Here is a 19,364-nt window from a genome sequence, read left to right as displayed (position 1 = left end):
CTGGGCTGTGAGCTCACCGTGGGCCGGGATAGTCTCTCTTTATTACCGCACTGTACATTCCCAACCGCTCAGCACGGTGCTCTGCGCCCAGTGAGCGCCCAATAAATACGACTGCATGAACGGATGAATGGACGATCCCCGCCGAGGCCTCCCTTGGGCCTCCCGGCCGCCCTGGCAGAGCTCCCTGCCCCTCCTACCTCGTTGGTTTCCCATCCAGGGACCCCCCCCCCGCCCGGCAATCGCCCCCGAACCCCTTCAGCCGCCCGCTCCGGCTTCCTCTGTGAGGACGAACGCCAGATGGTGGAAGAAGGTGGGGAGGATATTAAGTGCTTAATGAATACCACTATTATTATTATTATTATTATTACGCGACACGAAGCACGGGGCCTTGGTCTCTTGCAAGCGGAAGGGCTTCGAAGGTGGGGAAGGTGGCTTTGAGGAGGGAGGGCGTTGCGGGCCAGGAGTCGGCGGCGAAACAGCACTTGCAGAGACCCTCAGACATCTCCAGCCACCTCCTGCCCAACCGGGGAGACCCCGCCGACCGGCCGGATGATCCCGGCCCCGGGGCCGGGAGGGTTGACTCACCGTGGCCATGTCGATGGAGGCGGTGGCTTCGTCCATGATGAGGATGCTGCTCTTGCGGACGAAGGCTCGAGCCAAGCAGAACAGCTGCCTCTGCCCCACGCTGAAATTCTCCCCGCCTTCTGTGACCATCGCATCTGCGGCGAGAGGCAACGTCGGAAATCGACCCCCTGCCCGGGCTCGAGGGCTTTTTCTTTCCTCTTTATGGTATTGGTTAAGCCCTTTCTGTGTGCCGGGCACTGTACGAAGCGCTGGGAGAGATCCAAGCTAATCAGGGTGGACGTGGAGACTCCGTTGATTGCAACACTCGTGTTTCTTCTGGCCGAGGGGGAGTGGTAATTTGTGCTACGTATTTTCGGGCTACCTAGATTACGTTCAGAACGGTGAGAAGCAGCTTGGCCCGGTGGTTAGAGCCCGGGCCTGGGAGTCAGAAGGACTTGGGTTCTAATCCCGGCACCGCCACTTTTCTGCTGTGGGAGACCTTGGGCAAGTCACTTGGCTTCTCTGGGCCTCAGTTCCCTCAATTAATAATGTTAATAATGTTGGTATTTGTTAAGTGCTTACTATGTGCAGAGCACTGTTCTAAGCGCTGGGGTAAACGCAGGGGAATCAGCTTGAAAATGGGGATTAATAATATAGTAATAATAATAACGATGGTCTTTGTTAAGTGCTTGCTCTATGCCGAGCACCGTTCTAAGCACTGGGGGAGATGCAGGGTCATCAGGTCGTCCCACGTGAGGCTCACAGTTAATCCCCATTTTACAGATGAGGTAACTGAGGCACAGAGAAGCGAAGTGACTCGCCCACAGTCACACAGCTGACAAGTGGCAGAGCCGGGATTCGAACCCATGACTTCGGACTCACAAGCCCGGGCTCTTTCCACTGAGCCACGCTGCTTCCCCTGATTAAGAGAGGGAGCCCCATATGGGACAGGGACTGTATCCAACCTGATTAACATGTATCTACCCCAGTGTTTAGGACAGTGTTTGGCAAACAGTAAGTGCTTAACAAGTGCCGTAATTATTATTATTGCAAGCTAATTGGGTTCATTCATTCATTCATTCAATCGTATTTATTGAGCACTTACTGTGTGCAGAGCACTGTACTAAGCGCTTGGAAAGTAGAATTCGGCAACAAGTAGAAACAATCCCTACCCAACGACGGGCTCACAGTCTAGAAGTGGGGAGACGGCCAACAAAACAAGTAGACGGGCATCGATAGCGTCAAAATAGATGAATAGATCTATAGATATTCACAATCATTAATGAAATAGAATAATAAATATGTAATATGTACAAATATGCACAGGTTGGACACAGTCCCCGTCCCACATGGGGCTCACAGTTTTCATCCCCATTTTACAGATGAAGGAAGTGAGGCAAAGAGAGGTGAAGTTGCCTCTCCCGAGGTCACACAGCAGACAAGTGGAGGAGCTGGGATTAGAACCCACATCCTCTGACTCCCAAACCCGGGCTCTTTCCACGAGGCCACACTGCTACTCATCAGTCAATCAAAGCTAGAGAAGCAGTGTGGCTTTAGCGGACAAAGCATGGGCCTGGGAGTCGGAGGGTCATGGGTTCTAATCCTCGCGTCACCACACGTCTACTGTGTGACTTGAGCCAAGTCTCTTAACTACTCGGGGCCTCACTTGCCTCATCTGTAAAATGGGGATGAAGACTGTGAGCCCCATGTGGGACAGGGGCTTTGTCCAACTTGATTAACTTATACCTACCCCAGTGCTTAGAGCAGTGCTTGGCACATAGTAAGCGCTTAACAAATACCATCATTATTATTATCGTTGTTCTCTGCGCCTCAGTGACCTCATCTGTAAAATGGGGATTAAGACTGTGAGCCCCACATGGGACAACTTGATTACCTGATATCTACCCCAGCACTTAGAACAGTGCTTGGCACAGAAGTAAGCATTTAACAAGTACCATAATACTAATTATTAGTATTATTATTATTATTATTAGTTAGGAAAGCAGCGTGGCTCAATGGAAAGAGCCCGGGCTTGGGAGTCAGAGGTCATGGGTTCGAATCCCGGCTCTGCCACCTGTCAGGTGAGTGACTGTGGGCAAGTCACTTCACTTCTCCGTGCCTCAGTGACCTCACCTGCAAAATGGGGATGAAGACCGTGAGTCTCACGTGGGACAACCTGATGACCCTGTATCTACCTCAGCGCTTAGAACAGTGCTCTGCACATAGTAAGTGCTTAACAAATACCAACATTATTATTATTAATTATTATTATTATTGATTGAGTGTCCACTGATAGACACTTTACTGAGTGACTGTCTATGGAAGATGAGGAATTTATAGTGTGGGAAAGCTCTATGTGTATGAGGGTAAATGAGTTTAATTAAGGGGAAGATGTATAATTCTACTATCAGTGCCAAGATGATTTAACACATTAACATACGACTAACCCCAAATATCTTTTTTGTTGATTTCTTGATTCTGCAAAGGAAGGGGATATATCTTTCCCTCACTGGTCACACACTCCATCGGGTTAGCATCTCAAAGGACGTACAAACCGATCTCGCAAATTCCTACCTCTGTCTGTGAATTTTAGGAAACCGTGCTGCCGAGGTAGCAGAATTCAGTGCCAGCCCTCACCTCCGAGTTGCCGATGGAGATCCTAGGTTGTGCGTAGGATGTCACCGACACCTATGTGACCCTGGCCATTGAAACCTCTCCTCCCCCTTCCCCTCCCCTCAGCACTGTGCATATCTGTATATATTACTCATTACCCTATTTATTTTGTTAATGAAGTGTAGAACTCCATGATTCTATTTATCTTGATGATGTTGTTTCGTTGTGTTCTGTTTCGCTTTGCTGTCTATCTCCCCCGTTTAGACTGTGAGCCCGTCACTGGGCAGGGATGGACTCTATCTGTTGCCGCACTGTACATTCCAAGCGCTTAGTACGATGCTCTGCACATAGTAAGCGCAAAATAAATACTATTGAATGAGTGAACGAAACCAGCAATTTAAGGCAGCCACCAAATAGTCACCCGCCCAGTTGGCGCAATGATCCCCTAGACCGTAAACTCACTGGGCGCAGGGAATGTGTCTGCTTATTCTTATGTGGTGCTCTTCAAGCACTTAGTACAGTGCTCTGCACACAATAAGTGCTCAATAAGTATGATTAAGTGAAGGAATGAATGGAAGTCAGCAGTTAGCAAGGGTAACTCCATTGGTTTCAAAAGTCACATATCTTCTTGTTGCAGGTGGTAATTGGTGATATGTCAGGCTACCTACGTTCATAACGTTGAGAAGAGCGTGGCCAAGTGGATGGAGCACAGGCCTGGGAGTCAGAAAGACATGGGTTCTAATCCCGGATCCGCCACTTCTCTGCTGTGAGTGACCTTGGGCAAAATGCTTCACTTCTCTGTGCCCCAGTTCCCTCATCAGTAAAATGTGGATTAAGACCGTGAGCCCCATTTGGGACCCGGACTGCATCCAACCTGACTAACTTGTATCTACCCTGATGTTTAGTACAGTGCCTGACTCATCGTAAGCATTCATCAGATCCCATTGAAAAAACAACCAAAAAACTCTATCTTAGATGCAAAAAATCAGTAATTAAAAGTCATACCCAAACCTCCCGGGAGTGATTTGACCATGTTCTTAAGCTGAGCGATTTCCAGAGCTTCCCAAAGCCTGTCATCAGTACATTTACATTCCGGGTCCAAATTAAACCTGTAGGGGAGAAAGATCGAAAGAGTTAGGCGTGATGTCAGACGTCAGAGACAGCAACCTCACTGCCCGGAGGGGTTCGGTGCCCAGAGCACGGAAAAGGGAATCGTGAGATCTGGGTTTTTGTTCCCGCTCTGTCACTAGCCTGCTGCGTGACCTTGGACGAGTCACTGCAACTATTTGGGCCTCAGCTTCCACATCTGTAAATCAGTTGGTCAGGCAATCGCATTTATCGAGTGTTTTCTGGGTGCAGAACGCTGTACTAAGCGCTTGGGAGAGTGCAATACAACGGCTGTGAGCCTCGCGTGGGACCATCTCATTCCCCTGCATCTACCCCAGCGCTTAGAACAGTGTTCTCTCTGCACGCAGTAAGCGCTTAACAAATACCAACATTATTACCCACAACGGGCTTACAGTCCAGAGGAGGTGACAGACATGAAATAAATTAAATGACAGTAAGTGGCTGGGGGGGGGGCGGAATGAAGAAAGGGAGCGAGTCGGGGGGACGCAGAAGGGAGTGGGAGAAGAGGAGAGCAGGGTGCAGTCAGGGAAGGCCTCTAGGAGGAGGTGGGCCTTCAATAAGGCTTCCAAGAGGGGGAGAGCGGCCGGATATGAGGAGGGAGGGCGATCCAGGCCAGAGGCAGGACGGGGGCCAGGGGTCGGCGGCGAGATGGGCGAGATCGAGGTAGAATGAGAAGGCTGGCAGGGGGCTGGGCTGTGTGAGCTCGTTGTGGGCGGGGATTTGCACTGTTTATTGTCGTATTGCACTCTCCCAAGCGCTTAACACGGTGTTCCGCATACAGTAAGCGCTCAATAAATACGATCCCTGATCCCATTAGATTGTTAAATCCCAGAGGACCATATCTTTGGTTTACGGTACACTCTCCCAAGTGCTCAGAACAATACTTTGTAGATGTTAAGGTGCTCAGTACATACTGACGATCACGTCGATGGTAATCAAGATGATGATGATTTATTTATTCCCCCCCTTCACCTCCCCTCCGCTAAGCCCCCTTTTCCTCCCTTTCCCTCTGCTCCTCCCCCTCTCCCTTCCCCTCCCCTCAGCACTGTGCTAATCCGCTCAACTGTATACATTTTCATTATCCTAGTTATTTTGTTAACGCGATGTACATCACCTCGATTCTATTTATCTGCTATTGTTTTAATGAGACGTTCATCCCCTCGATTCTATCTATCGCTATCGTTCTCGTCCGTCCGTCTCCCCCGATTAGACCGTGAGCCCGTCGGAGGGCAGGGACCGTCTCTATCTGTTACCGATTTGTCCATTCCCAGCGCTTAGTCCAGTGCTCTGCACATAGTAAGCGCTCAATAAATGCTATTGATTGAATGAATGAATGAATAAGGAGGTTAACGTCTGTCTCCCCCTCTAGACCGTGAGCTCGTTTTGGGCAGAGAATGTGTCTGTTGTTGTATTGGAGTCTCCAAGGGCTTAGTACAGTGCTCCGCACCTAGTAAGCGCTCAATAAATATGATTGAATTGAAAGAATGAATGAATAGTAGGAAACCAGAGAGAAGAGGTGGTAGGAAGGGGTGAGCTGATTGAGGGCTTTAAAGCCAATGGTGAGGAGTAAGAACTATTAGGAGTCCTGTTTGGAATTCTCTCTGATCTGCTAATCTTATATAATAATAATAATGTTGGTATTTGTTAAGCGCTTACTATGTGCCGAGCACTGTTCTAAGCGCTGAGGTAGACACAGGGGAATCGGGTCGTCCAACGTGGGGCTCACAGTCTTAATCCCCATTTTACAGATGAGGTAACTGAGGCACCGAGAAGTGAAGCGACTTGCCCAAAGTCACACAGCTGACGAGTGGCCGAGCCGGCATTCGAACCCATGACCTCTGACTCCAAAGCCCGGGCTCTCTCCACTGAGCCACGCTGCTTCTCAATAATAATAATTGTGGTGTTTGTTAAGCCCTTACTAATAATAACGTTGGTATTTGTTAAGCGCTTACTATGTGCAGAGCACTGTTCTAAGCGCTGGGGTAGATAGACAGTAATCAGGTTGTCCCACTTAAGGCTCGCAGTTAATCCCCGTTTTACAGATGAGGGAACTGAGGCCCAGAGAAGTGAAGTGACTTGCCCACAGTCACACAGCTGACAAGTGGCAGGGCCGGGATTCGAACCCATGACCTCTGACCCCGAAGCCCAGGCTCTTTCCACTATGTGCCAAGCACCATATTAAGCCCTGGGAGGGATAGAAGACAACGGGATCAGACACAATCCCCGTCCCACCTAGGGCTCCCCACCTAAGGAGGAGGACAAGCAGGGGCCGAATCCCCATTTTCCAGGCGAGGAAACCGAGACACAGAGAAGCGAAGCGACTTGCCCGAGGTCACGCCTCAAACGAGAGCCTGAGCCGGGATTAGAACCCGGGTTCTCGGACTTCCAGGCCCGGGTTCTTTCCGCCAGGCAGCGTTTCCCCGCGGTTCTGTTAGGTGAAGCAAATTTGTTCCCCGGTGCGGATCAGTGGTGATCGAAAGCTTGGGGAGGGTTCTTCCCGGTGAACGATTCCGGTCCAAGATAATAGCCCGGCCCGGAACTCGGCGCAGCTTCATCCGTCGTCGAGGGGAGAAGCGGCCGTGTGAGGGTGGGAACGTGCTGGGGGTTGGGGGGTGACACCTCTCCGCTCCTCGGCCTCCGAATGCCCCGGACCACACGGGACTGGGGGGCAGCTGAACGTGTATGTGCGTGTGTATTTCTTCCCCGGGGCCACGTTAGTCCACTCAGACGGTAGCGAAGGGCTGGGAGTTCCACCTTCTCTTCCTGCTCTCTCTGTCTCTCTCTAACTCTTTCTCTCTTGCTCTCTCTCTCTCTCTCTCAGGAGTGGAGACCTTGGGAAGCAGCGTGGCTCACTGGAAAGAGCCCGGGCTTTGGAGTCAGAGGTCATGGGTTCGAATCCCGGCCCTGCCACTTGTCGGCTGTGTGACTGTGGGCAAGTCACCTCACTTCTCGGTGCCTCCGTTGCCTCATCTGTAAAATGGGGATTAAGACCGTGAGCCCCACGTGGGACGACCCGATTCCCCCGTGTCTACCCCAGCGCTTAGAACGGTGCTCGGCACATAGTAAGCGCTTAACAGATACCAACGTTATTACCAACATTATTAGACCTTGAGAGTGGAGGCCCGTGGAGGCCTTGAGAGCAGGAGACCGTAAGCTCGTTGTGGGCAGGGAATGTGTTTGTTACACTGCACTCTTCCAAGTACTTAGTACAGTGGTTTGCGCACAGTAAATACGATTGACTGACTGACTGATGGGAGGTCCAGGGAGTGGAGGCCACGGGAGAGGAGGCTCTGGGAGAGGAGGCTCGAAAGCAGAGGCCCCGGGAGGGGAGGTCCCGGGAATAGATCCCTGGGAGTGAAGGCCTTGGGAGCAGAGGCCCGAGGAGTGGAGGTCTCCTGGAATGGAGGTCCCGAGAGTGGAGGTCCCAGAAGTGGAGGCCCTGGCAGTGAAGGATCTGGGAGAGGAGGCACCGAGAGTGGAGGCCCTAGAAGAGGAGGTCCGAAGACTAGAAGGTGTGGGACAAGAGTAGAGACCCTGGGACTGAAGGCCCTGGGAGTAGAGGCCCCGGGAGTGGAGGTCCCGGGAGAGGAGATCCCAGGAGCGGAGCCTTCAGGAATAGATGCCCTGGGAGTGAATGCCCTGGGAATGGAGGCCCCGAGGGAGAAGGCTCTGGAAGAGGAGGCCCCAGGAGTAGAGGACCCGGGAGTGGAGGCCCCGGGAGTGGAGGTCCCAGGAGCGGAGGCTCTGGGAGAGGAAGTGCCAGGAATGGAAGCCCCAGGAGGGGATGGCCCAGGAGTGAAGACTGTGGGAGAAGAGACCTGGGATGGAGGCCCTGGGAGTGGAGGCCGTGGGAGAGGAGGATCCAGGAGTGAATAATAATAATAATGATGATATTAGATATTTTAGACTGTGAGCCTGTTGTTGGGCAAGGATCGTCTCCATCTGTTGCCCAATTGTACATTCCAAGCGCTTAGTGGAGAAGCAGCATGGCTCAGTGGAAAGAGCACGGGCTTTGGAGTCAGAGGTCGTGGGTTCAAATCCCGGCTCTGCCGCTTGTCAGCTGTGTGACTGTGGGCGAGTCACTTCACTTCTCTTTGCCTCAGTTCCCTCATCTGTAAAATGGGGATGAAGACCGTGAGCCCCACGGGGGACGACCTGATTCCCCCGTGTCTCCCCCAGCGCTTAGAACAGTGCTCTGCACACAGTAAGCGCTTAACAGATACCAACATTATTACTATTATTACAGTGCTCTGCACACAGTAAGCGCTCAGTAAATATGATAAATACGATCGAGTGAATTTGTTAAGCGCTTACTACGTGCCAAGCAGCGTTCTAAGCGCTGGGGGCAGGGGGAAGCAAGGTAATCTGGTTGTCCCCCGTGGGGCTCCCAGTCTTCACCCCCATTTTCCAGATGAAGGAACCGAGGCCCAGAGGAGTGAAGTGACTCGTCCAAAGTCCCACAGCTGACAAGTGGCGGAGCCGGGATCAGAACCCATGACCTCTGACTCCCGGGCCCGGCCTCTTGCCACTGAGCCACGCTCAGAGCGAAGGCTCTGGGCGAGGAGGGTCCGGGAGCGGAGGCCCCGGTGAGGACGGTCAACACTTGCCTAATGGAGCCGCTGAAGAGTATGGGGTCCTGCAGGATGATGGACAGCCTGGATCGCAGCGTGTGCAGGGGGAGCTTCGAGATGTCGATCCCGTCGATCACGATCCTCCCTGCGCCAGAGGGACGGCACGCAGATCGCACACACGTCCCCGCACAGCACCCCCCCGACACACACTTGGTTGCCTATCAACCTCTGCACAAAACAGAAACTTCCCACTCTAGGCTTCGAGGCCGTCCGTCCCCCGGCCCCCTCCTACCTCTCCTCCCTTCTCTCTTTCTCCGGCCCAGGCCGCACGCTCCGCTCCTCCGCCTCCCGCCTCCTCGCCGTCCCCCGTCCTCGCCCGTCCCGCCGTCGACCCCCGGCCCGCGTCCTCCCGCCGTCCCGGGACGCCCTCCCTCCTCCCCTCCGCCAAACTCATTCTCTTCCCCTCTTCAAAACCCTCCTGAGAGCTCACCTCCTCCGAGAGGCCTTCCCACACTGACTTCCCCTTTTCCTTCTACTCCTTCTACCCCCCCTTCGCCTCTCCGCAGCTAAACCCTCTTCTCCCCCCTTTCCCTCCGCTCCTCCCCTCTCCCTTCCCATCCCCTCTGCACGGTACTCGTCCGCTCGACCGTCTAGATCTTGGTCACCCTATTTATTTTGTCAATGAGATGTACCTCGCCTCGACTCTATTTATCTGCTATTGTTTTAATGAGACGTTCATCCCCTCGACTGTATCTATCGCCATCGTTCTCGTCCGTCCGTCTCCCCCGATTAGACCGTGAGCCCGTCGGAGGGCGGGGACCGTCTCTATCTGTTACCGATCTGTCCGTTCCAAGCGCTCGGTCCAGTGCTCTGCACATAGTAAGCGCTCAATCAATACTATTGAATGAACGAACACATCACACACTGTGTACACCCACCACACTCCATTCACCCCTCCCCGCAACCCACACACACACTGCTCAGCGATCAAGTTAGAGAAGCAACATGGCTCAGGGTTTGGGAGTCAGAGGACGTGGGTTCTAATCCCGGTTCCGTCACTTGTCTGCTGTGTGACCTTGGGCCGGTCACTTCACTTCTCTGGGCCTCAGTTCCCTTATCTGTACAATGGGGATGAAGACGGTGAGTCCCCGGTGGGACATCCTGATGACCTTTTATCTACTCCAGCTCTTAGAACAGTGCTTGGCACAAAGAAGCGTTTTACAAATACCATCATCATCATTATTATTATTATTATCATTATTAACTCCTTCCCAAAAGGAAAGAGGATGGCTCCCGCCCCCCTCTTTACCACCCCGAATAACCGAGTGAACAGATCTCTAAGTCTAAAAGGGCTTTCGCTTGGCATTCATTGCTTGGCACATAGTAAGCACTTAACAAATACCATAATAATAATGTTAGCGGTTACAATCCCCAATTTTTAAATCACAATAATAATAGTAATCATTATTACGACGGTATTCGTTAAGCGCTTAGTATGTGTCAGGCACAGTGCTAAGCGCTGGGGTGGATCCAAGCAAATTGGGTTGGGCACCGTCCCTGTCCCACTTGGGGCTCACAGTCTCAAGCCCCACTTCATTCATTCAGTCAATAGTATTTATTGAGCGCTTACTATGTGCAGAGCACTGTACTGAGCGCTTGGAATGGACAGTTCGGCAACAGATAGAGGGAACCGAGGCTCAGAGAAGTGATGTGTCCAAGGTCACACAGCAGACAGGTGGCGGAGCCGGGATTAGAACCCATGTTAGATGAGAACGCAGTAAACGCTCAATAAATACGACTGAATGCCTGAACCCATGACCTTCTGACTCCCAAGCGTGGGTTCTAGCCATGCCAGGCTGCTTTTCAAAAAGACGATTTAGACAATTTTGGGGGTTCAATTTTAGTTTGGGGTCCCAGTCCAGGAGGTAAAAAGGCCTGGCGTCCGGCTGACTGTTTGAGTGAGTCTACATCATGGCAAGCTCAAAGGAAAATGCACTTCTTGTTCATTTACTCATTCATTTAATCACTTTTATTGAGCGCTTACTATGTGTAAAGCACTGTACTAAGCACTCAGGAGAATACAATAGAATAATAAACAGACACATTCCCTGTCCGCAGCGAGCGTGGCTCAGTGGCTAGAGCCCGGGCTTGGGAGTCAGAGGTCATGGGTTCGAATCCCGGCTCTGCCACTTGGCAGCCGTGTGACCGTGGGCGAGTCACTTCACTTCTCTGTGCCTCAGTGACCTCATCTGTAAAATGGGGATTAACTGTGAGCCTCGTGTGGGACAACTGAATACCCTGAATCTCCCCCAGCGCTTAGAACAGTGCTCTGCACATAGTAAGCGCTTAACAAATACCAACAATAGAGGGGGGAGACTTCTAGCTCTGAGCGGTGGCCTGACCTAGCGGGCTCGAGCCCGGGCCTGGGAGTCAGAAGGTCATGGGTTCTAATTGCAGCTCTGCCAGTTTGCTGTGCGACCTTGGGCAAATCACCACACTTCCCTGTGCCTCCATTTCCTCATCTGTAAAATGGGGACGGAGACTGTGAGCCCCACGTGGGACAGGGACTGTGTCCAGCCCGATTGCTTGTTTCCACCCCCTTGCTTAGTACAGTGCCTGGCACATAGTAAGCGCTTAACAACTACCATAATTTTTTTTTTTCAGTGAAGCCCAGAGTGGCTAAATTTCAGGAAGATCAAGAAAACAAAAATAAAAACAGTCGGATGCCCTCTTTTTTCTCCCTCAACCTCCTCTCCTCCGGTAGCCTCTGTCCTTGAGGGCCAGGATTGCTTTCACTCTCGCACTCTCCCAAACACTCGCTACAGCGCTCGGCCGATGGTCTTAATGAACTGATCGACTGAAATATAAAAGCCTTCTTCATTATTCATTCATTCAGTAGAATTTACTGAACGCTTACTATGTGCAGAGCTCTGTACTAAGCGCTTGGAATGTACAAATCGGTAACAGATAGGGACAGTCCCTGCCCTTCGACAGGCTTACGGTCTAATCGGGGGAGACGGACGGACGAGAACGATAGCAATAAATAGAATTGTGGTAGATAAATTACGGTATATGGTATAAATTAGGGTAGATTTATACGGTCATCAACCATCCCTCCAAGGCAGGAAGTTTAAAAATCTGTCTTGCAGACGTTAGGTTTCACGAGTTAAAATTTCTGGAAGTCAAAAGCAGAGAGGTGAGTGCCGGTCACTGGACGACCATTTCAGCTGCCCCAGAGCAGAGGAAAGGGAGTAATAATAATTATTATTATCATGGTATTTGTTAAACGCTTACTACGTGCCGAGCCCCGTACTAAGAGCTGGGGTGGATAGGAGCAAATGGGGTTGGACACAGTCCCTGTCTCACATAGGGCTCACAGTCTCAATCCCAGAGGAGGGAACTGAGGCCCAGAGAAGTGAAGTGACTTGCCCAAGGCCACACAGCAGAACTTCTTATACCCAGGCCAGTTGGTATTTGTTTATTTGTTAAGCGCTTATTATGTGCAGAGCACTGTTCTAAGCGCTGGGGGAGATCCAGAGTAATCAGGTTGTCCCATGTGAGGCTTACGGTCTTAATCCCCATTTTCCAGACGAGGGAACTGAGGCCCAGAGAAGTGAAGTGACTTGCCCACAGTCACACAGCTGACAAGTGGCGGAGCTGGGATTCGAATCCGTGACCTCTGACTCCCAAGCCCGGGCTCATCTCACTGAGCCACGCTGCTTCCCCTGCCCAGAGCGAGCTCACGGTCTAGAGGTAACAAACTCAGCTCTCCGTCTACTTCCTTATAAATGCTCACTCAATCATTGGCAGTATTGGGCGCTTACTGTGTGCAGAGCACTGTATTAAACGCTTGGGAGAGAACATTCATTCATCCAAGCGTATTTATTGAGCGCTTACTGTGTGCAGAGCCCTGTACTAAGCGCTTGGAAAGTACAATATGGCAATAAGGAGGGACAATTCTTGCCCACAAGGGGCTCACAGTCTACAGTGGGGGGAGACAGACACCAAAACAAGTAAGCAGGAATCATCATCATCATCATCATAATTATGGTATTTCTTAAGCGCTTATTACTAATAATAATAACGTTGGTATTTGTTAAGCGCTTACTATGTGCAGAGCACAGTTCTAAGTGCTGGGGTAGAGATAGGGTCATCAGGTCGTCCCACGTGAGGCTCACAGTCTTCATCCCCATTTTACAGACGAGGTCACTGAGGCCCAGAGAAATTAAGTGACTTGCCCATAGTGACACAGCTGACAAGTGGCAGAACCAGGATTTGAACCCACGACCACGTGTTGTGCACTGTTCTAAGCGCTGGGGTAGACACAAGGTCATCAGGTCGTCCCACGTGGGGCTCCCGGTCTTCATCCCCATTTTCCAGATGAGGTCACTGAGGCCCAGAGAAAGTAAGTGACTTGCCCAGAGTCACACAGTTGATTAGTACAGTGCTCTGCACATAGTAAGCGCTCAATAAATACTATTGAATGAATGAATAAGTGGCCGAGGCGGGATTAGAACCCACGACCTCTGACTCCCAGGCCCGGGCTCTTTCCAATAAGCCACGCTGTTTCATAAATACAACAGGTGGGTAGACACATTCCCTGCCCACAGGTGCTTACGGTCTAGAGGGGGAGGCAGACGTTAGTAGAAACGAATAAATTACATTCTTTCAGACATAAGTGCCGTGGGGCTGAGGGTGGGGTGAAAACCACCTGCCCAAAGAGAACAGAGCCGAGATCGAAGCAGCGTGGTTCAGTGGCAAGAGCCCGGGCCTGGGAGTCACGGGTCGTGGGTTCTAATCCTGCCTCCGCCACCTGTCAGCTTTGGGCAAGCCGCTTCACTTCTCCGTGCCTCAGTTCCCTCATCTGTAAAACGGGGATTGAACCTGTGAGCCCCACGTGGGACAATCGATCTTGTATCTACTCCGACGCTTAGGACAGTGCTGGGCACACAGTGAGCACTTAACAGCGTGGCTCAGTGGAAAGGGCCCGGGCTTGGGAGTCAGAGGTCACGGGTTCTAATTCCGGCTCTGCCGCTTGTCAGCTGTGTGACTGTGGGCAAGTCACTTCACTTCTCTGGGCCTCGGTGACCTCATCTGGAAAATGGGGATTAGAACTGTAAGCCCCAGGTGGGGCAACCTGATTACCTTGTATCTACCCAGCGCTTAGAACGGTGCTCGGCACATAGTAAGCACTTAACAGATACCAAATTGTTATTATTGTTATTAACAAATATCATTATTATAATTATTACTCTGCACACAGTAAGTGCTCATTAAATACCACCGATTGATGAATTCATTGGTTTTGCCAAACCGGGAAGTCAAACTGCCTGTGTGCTTACAGATATTTCATTTCAACTTTGATTAAAAAAAACAAGTGGCAGAGCTGGGATTAGAGAAGCAGCGTGGCTTGGCAGAAAAAGCTTGGGGGTCAGAGGTCTTGGGTTCTAATCTCGGTTCCACCACTTATCAGCTTTGGGCAAGTCACTTCACTTCTCTGTGCCTCAGTTACCTCACCTGTAAAATGGGGATGAAGACCGTGAGCCCCTCGGGGGCAAGCGTGATGACCTTGTATCTCCCCCAGAGTTTAGAACAGCGCTTGGCACAGGGTAAGCGCTTAACAAATACCGTCATTATTACTATGACGCCACGCTGCTTCCGTTGACTGCTTCTGGAGGGAAAGAAGGAGAAATCCGCTGGCCGAGGCCTCCTCAGACTTACCGTCGAATATGTCGACCATCCGGAAGAAAGCCAGAGACAGGGATGACTTCCCGCTGCCGGTGCGTCCGCAGATCCCAACCTGAAAGACAGCGCGAAGCCTTGGCCGCCGGGAGGACCAAGCGCTGCCCCTCCCGAACTCAGGACCCAGGGACCAAGCAGGGCAGCGTCCTCGTGGGAAATGGGTGACGTCTGTCTGCCCCGCTCTAAACTGTGAGCTCACTGTGGGCAGGGATTGTCTATTCATAATAATAATGATAATAATGATGGTATTTGTTAAGCGCTTACTATGTGCCAAGCACCATTCTAAGTGCTGGGGGGCATACAAGGTCATCGGGTTGTCCCACGTGGGGCTCACGGTTTTCATCCCCATTTTGCAGCTGAGGGAACTGAGGCCCGGAGAAGTGAAGTGACTTGCCCAAAGTCACCCAGCTGACAGGTGGCGGAGTCGGGATTAGAACCCATGACCTCTGACTCCCGAGCCCGGGCTCTTCCCACTGAGCCACGCTGCTTCCCATTTAATCGTTATACCGTACTTCCCAAGCTCTTAGCACGGTGCTCTGCACCCAGTAAGCGCTCAATACATCCGACTGAATGAATGAATAAATGAATTCTCTTGTCTTGGACTCCCCCAAGCGCTTAGTACAGTGCTCTCCACACACAGTAAGCGCTCAATCAACACCACTGATTCACTGATTGATCCCCCTCTAGACTCTGAGCTCCCTGTGATCAGGAATCGTGTCTGCTAACCGTGCTGTATTCATTCATTCATTCAATAGTATTTATTGAGCGCTTACTATGTGCAGAGCACTGTACTAAATTGGACTCTCCCAAGCGCTTAGGATAGTGGTCTGCACACAGTAAGTGCTCAATAAATACCACTGATGGATCGACTACAAACTCAGACTAAGCATCATAAGAAAAAGAACGCCAGGATTGCAGTGTCACCAGATCATTACCCGGCGCTTAGAACAGTGCTCAGCACATAGTAAGCGCTTCACAAATACCATAATTATTATTATCCAGTCATCGTCCATTCATACGGGATGTTTGTTCCCTGGTATTTACTGAGCACCTCCTCTGGGCAGAGCACTCTATCAACGCACAGAAAAGCCCAGCGGAACTGGCAGGGACGTCTCCCAACCGCAGAGAGCTTACGGTTTTAATAATAATAATAATAATAATGTTGGTATTTGTTAAGCGCTTACTATGTGCAGAGCGCCGTTCTAAGCGCTGGGGTAGATACAAGGTCATCAGGTTGAAGCAGCGTGGCTCAGTGGAAAGAGCCCGGGCTTGGGAATCACGGGTCATGGGTTCGAATCCCAGCTCTGCCACTTGTCAGCTGTGTGACCGTGGGCAAGTCACTTCACTTCCCTGTGCCTCAGTTCCCTCACCTGTAAAATGGGGATTAACTGTGAGCCTCACGTGGGACAACTTGATTACCCTGTATCTACCCCAGCGCTTGGAACAGTGCTCTGCACATAGTAAGCGCTTAACAAATACCGACATTATTATTAAGTCCCTCTCCCTGCACACAGAGCTCAGGAAATACGGTTGGTTGAATGACTGACTGAAAAGAGACAAGAACCAGTCACGGTGAATAATAACAGTAATAATAATAGTGGTGGTATTTGTTAAGCGCTTACTATGTACCAGGCACTGTACTAAGCGCTGGGGTGGATAGAAGCAGATCGGGTTGGACACAGTCCCTGTCCCACGTGGGGCTCACTGTCTCAATCCCCATTTTGCAGATGAGGGCACTGAGGCCCAGAGAAGTGAAATAATAATAATGTTGGTATTTGTTAAGCGCTTACTATGTGGCGAGCACCGTTCTAAGCGCTGGGGGAGATACGGGGTCATCGGGTCGTCCCCCGTGAGGCTCACCGTCTTCATCCCCATTTTCCAGATGAGGTAACTGAGGCCCAGAGAAGTGAAGTGACTCGCCCACAGACACACAGCTGACAAGTGGCAGAGCCGGGAGTCGAACCCATGACCTCTCACTCCGAAGCCCAGGCTCTTTCCAGATGACTCAGTCATTTCCAAGTGAAATGACTTGCCCAGGGTCACACAACAGACACGTGGCCAAGCCGGAATTAGAACCCATGACCTTCTGACTCCCAGGCCCGGGCTCTACGCACTTCGCCCAACTGCTTCTCTGCTTCTCGAATCAAGAGCCCGGGATTGGGAGTCAGAAGGTCACGGGTTCTAATCCCGGCTCTGCCGCTTGTCAGCTGTGTGAACTTGGGGAGGTCACTTCATAATGAGGTCGGTATCTGTTAAGCGCTTACTATGTGCCGAGCACCGTTCTAAGCGCTGGGGGAGACACGGGGGAATCACGGGGGAACCCTCCTCCCTTCCTTAACTTCTGTTTTTAACCACTCAATCTCCAAGGGCTCCTTCCCCTCTGCCTTCAAACATCCCCTCTGCCTTCAAACCGCTCTCGACCCCACTTCCCCCTCCAGTTATCGTTCTATCTCCCTACTACCCTTCCTTTCCAAAATCCTAGAACGAGTCGTCTACAGTCGATGCCTAGAATTCCTTAACTCCCATTCTCTCCTAGACCCCCTCCGATCTGGCTTCCGTCCCCTCCGCTCTACCGAGACCGCTCTCTCTAAGGTCACCCGTGACCTCCTTCTTGCCAGATCCGACGGCTCCTACTCCATTCTGATCCTCCTCGACCTCTCTGCTGCCTTTGACACTGTCGACCGTCCCCTCCTCCTCCATACCTCATCTCACCTCGGCTTCACGGACTCCGTCCTCTCCCGGTTCTCCTCTCACCTCTCCGGCCGGTCATTCTCGGTCTCCTTCGCTGGAGCCTCCTCCCCCTCCCATCCTTTAACTGTTGGAGTTCCTCGAGGGTCAGTTCTCGGCCCTCTTCCGTTCTCCATTTACACTCGCTCCCTCGGCGAACTCATCCGCTCTCACGGCTTTGACGACCATCTCTACGCGGATGACACGCGGATCTCCATCTCCGACCCCATCCTCTCCCCCTCCCTTCGGGCTCGCGTCTCCTCCCGCCTCCGGGACGTCTCCGCCCGGATGTCGGCCCGCCGCCTGAAACTCGACGTGAGCGAGACCGAGCTCCTCATCTTCCCTCCCGAACCCGGTCCGCTCCCAGACTTCTCCATCACCGTGGATGGCACGACCATCCTTCCCGTCCCGCAGGCCCGCGATCTCGGCGTCATCCTTGCCTCGTCCCTCTCGTTCACCCCACGCGTCCTATCCGTTACCGAGACCTGCCGGTTTCACCTCTACGATATCGCCGAGATCCGCCCTCTCCTCTCCACCCAGACGGCTACCTTACTATTACGGGCTCTCGTTATATCCCGGCTAGACTACCGTGTCAGCCTTCTCTCTGACCTCCCTTCCTCCTCTCTCGCCCCGCTCCGGTCTATTCTTCACTCCGCCGCCCGGCTCATCTTCCCGCAGAAACGATCTGGGCCTGTCCCTCCCCTTCTTAAACAACTCCAGGGGTTGCCCATCGACCTCCGCTCCAAACAAAAACTCCTCACTCTAGGCTTCGAGGCTCTCCATCACCTCGCCCCTTCCTACCTCTCCTCCCTTCTCTCTTTCTACCGCCCACCCCGCACGCTCCGCTCCTCCGCCGCCCGCCTCCTCGCCGTCCCTCGGTCTCGCCCGTCCCGCCGTCGACCCCGGGTCGCGTCCTCCCGCGGGTCCCGGAACGCCCTCCCTCCTCACCTCCGCCAAACTGATTCTCTTTCCCTCTTCAAAACCTTACTTAAAAATCACCTCCTCCAAGAGGCCTTCCCAGACCGAGCTCCTCTTCCCCCTCTACTCCCTCTGCCGTCCCCCCTTCACCTCTCCGCAGCTAAAGCCTCATTTTCCCCTTTTCCCTCCGCTCCTCCACCTCTCCCTTCCCATCCCCACGGCACCGTACTCGTCCGCTCGACCGTCTATATTTTCGTCACCCTATTTATTTTGTTAATGAATTGTACATCGCCTCGATTCTATTTAGTCGCCATCGGTTTTTACGAGACGTTCTTCCCCTCGACGCTGTTTAGTGCCATCGTTCTCGTCCGTCCGTCTCCCCCGATGAGACCGTGAGCCCGTCAAACGGCGGGGACCGTCTCTGTTGCCGACTTGTTCATCCCGAGCGCTTAGTACAGTGCTCTGCACATAGTAAGCGCTCAATAAATACTATTGAATGAATGAATGAAAGGTTGTCCCAGGTGGGGCTCCCAGTCTTCATCCCCATTTTCCAGATGAGGTCACTGAGGCACCGAGAAGTGAAGTGACTTGCCCAGAGTCACCCAGCTGACAAGTGGCCGACCCGGGATTCGAACCCATGACCTCTGACTCCAAAGCCCGGGCCCTTTCCACTGAGCCACGCTGCTTCACTTCCCTATTCATCAGTTCCCTCATCTGCAAAACGGGGATGAAGACCGTGAGCCCCATGTTGGACAACCTGATTAAATCGTATCTACGCCAGAGCTCAGAAGAGTGCTTGGCACATCGTAAGCACTTCACAAATATCGTTATTATTATTAATATCAAGCTCCCTGTGGGCAGGGAATGTGTCGGTTTATTGTTCTATTGTCCTCTCCCAATCGCTTAGTCCAGTGCTCTGCACACAGTAAGTGCTCATTAAATGTGACTGACTGAAAGACTGACTGACAACCATCCTCTCACCCTCGCCCCCCAATAAGGATGGTATTTGTTAAGCGCTTACTATGTGCCAAGCCCTCTTCTAAGCTCCCTAATCTTCCTACGCATCGTTTGTGGAAAAATCCAAGACCGATCAGAGGAGGA

At 52.0% G+C, this 19,364-nt stretch overlaps 1 protein-coding gene across 6 annotated transcripts in view; it reads right to left on the bottom strand.

The window, feature by feature from the left end:
• The window catches only part of ABCC9 (ATP binding cassette subfamily C member 9), a 203,996-nt gene that overhangs the window by 12,523 nt on the left and 172,109 nt on the right, over positions 1-19,364 (bottom strand). For 4 of the 6 annotated variants that reach the window (XM_029058304.1, XM_029058303.2, XM_029058302.2 and 1 more), the window contains 4 exons: positions 14,598-14,676; positions 8,913-9,021; positions 4,183-4,286; positions 586-719 (listed from right to left, as the gene is read on the bottom strand). In XM_029058304.1, coding sequence (XP_028914137.1) covers positions 586-719; positions 4,183-4,286; positions 8,913-9,021; positions 14,598-14,676 — 426 coding nt within the window. The remainder of the gene's footprint in view (positions 1-585; positions 720-4,182; positions 4,287-8,912; positions 9,022-14,597; positions 14,677-19,364) is intronic. The other 2 variants (XM_029058306.2, XM_029058307.2) reach the window with 1 other exon arrangement.

Source organism: Ornithorhynchus anatinus, chromosome 2, assembly GCF_004115215.2.
Source record: "Ornithorhynchus anatinus isolate Pmale09 chromosome 2, mOrnAna1.pri.v4, whole genome shotgun sequence".
NCBI lineage: Eukaryota > Metazoa > Chordata > Mammalia > Monotremata > Ornithorhynchidae > Ornithorhynchus > Ornithorhynchus anatinus.
Note: the sequence above shows the minus strand (reverse complement) of the source record. Positions and strands in the feature narration are given on the sequence as shown.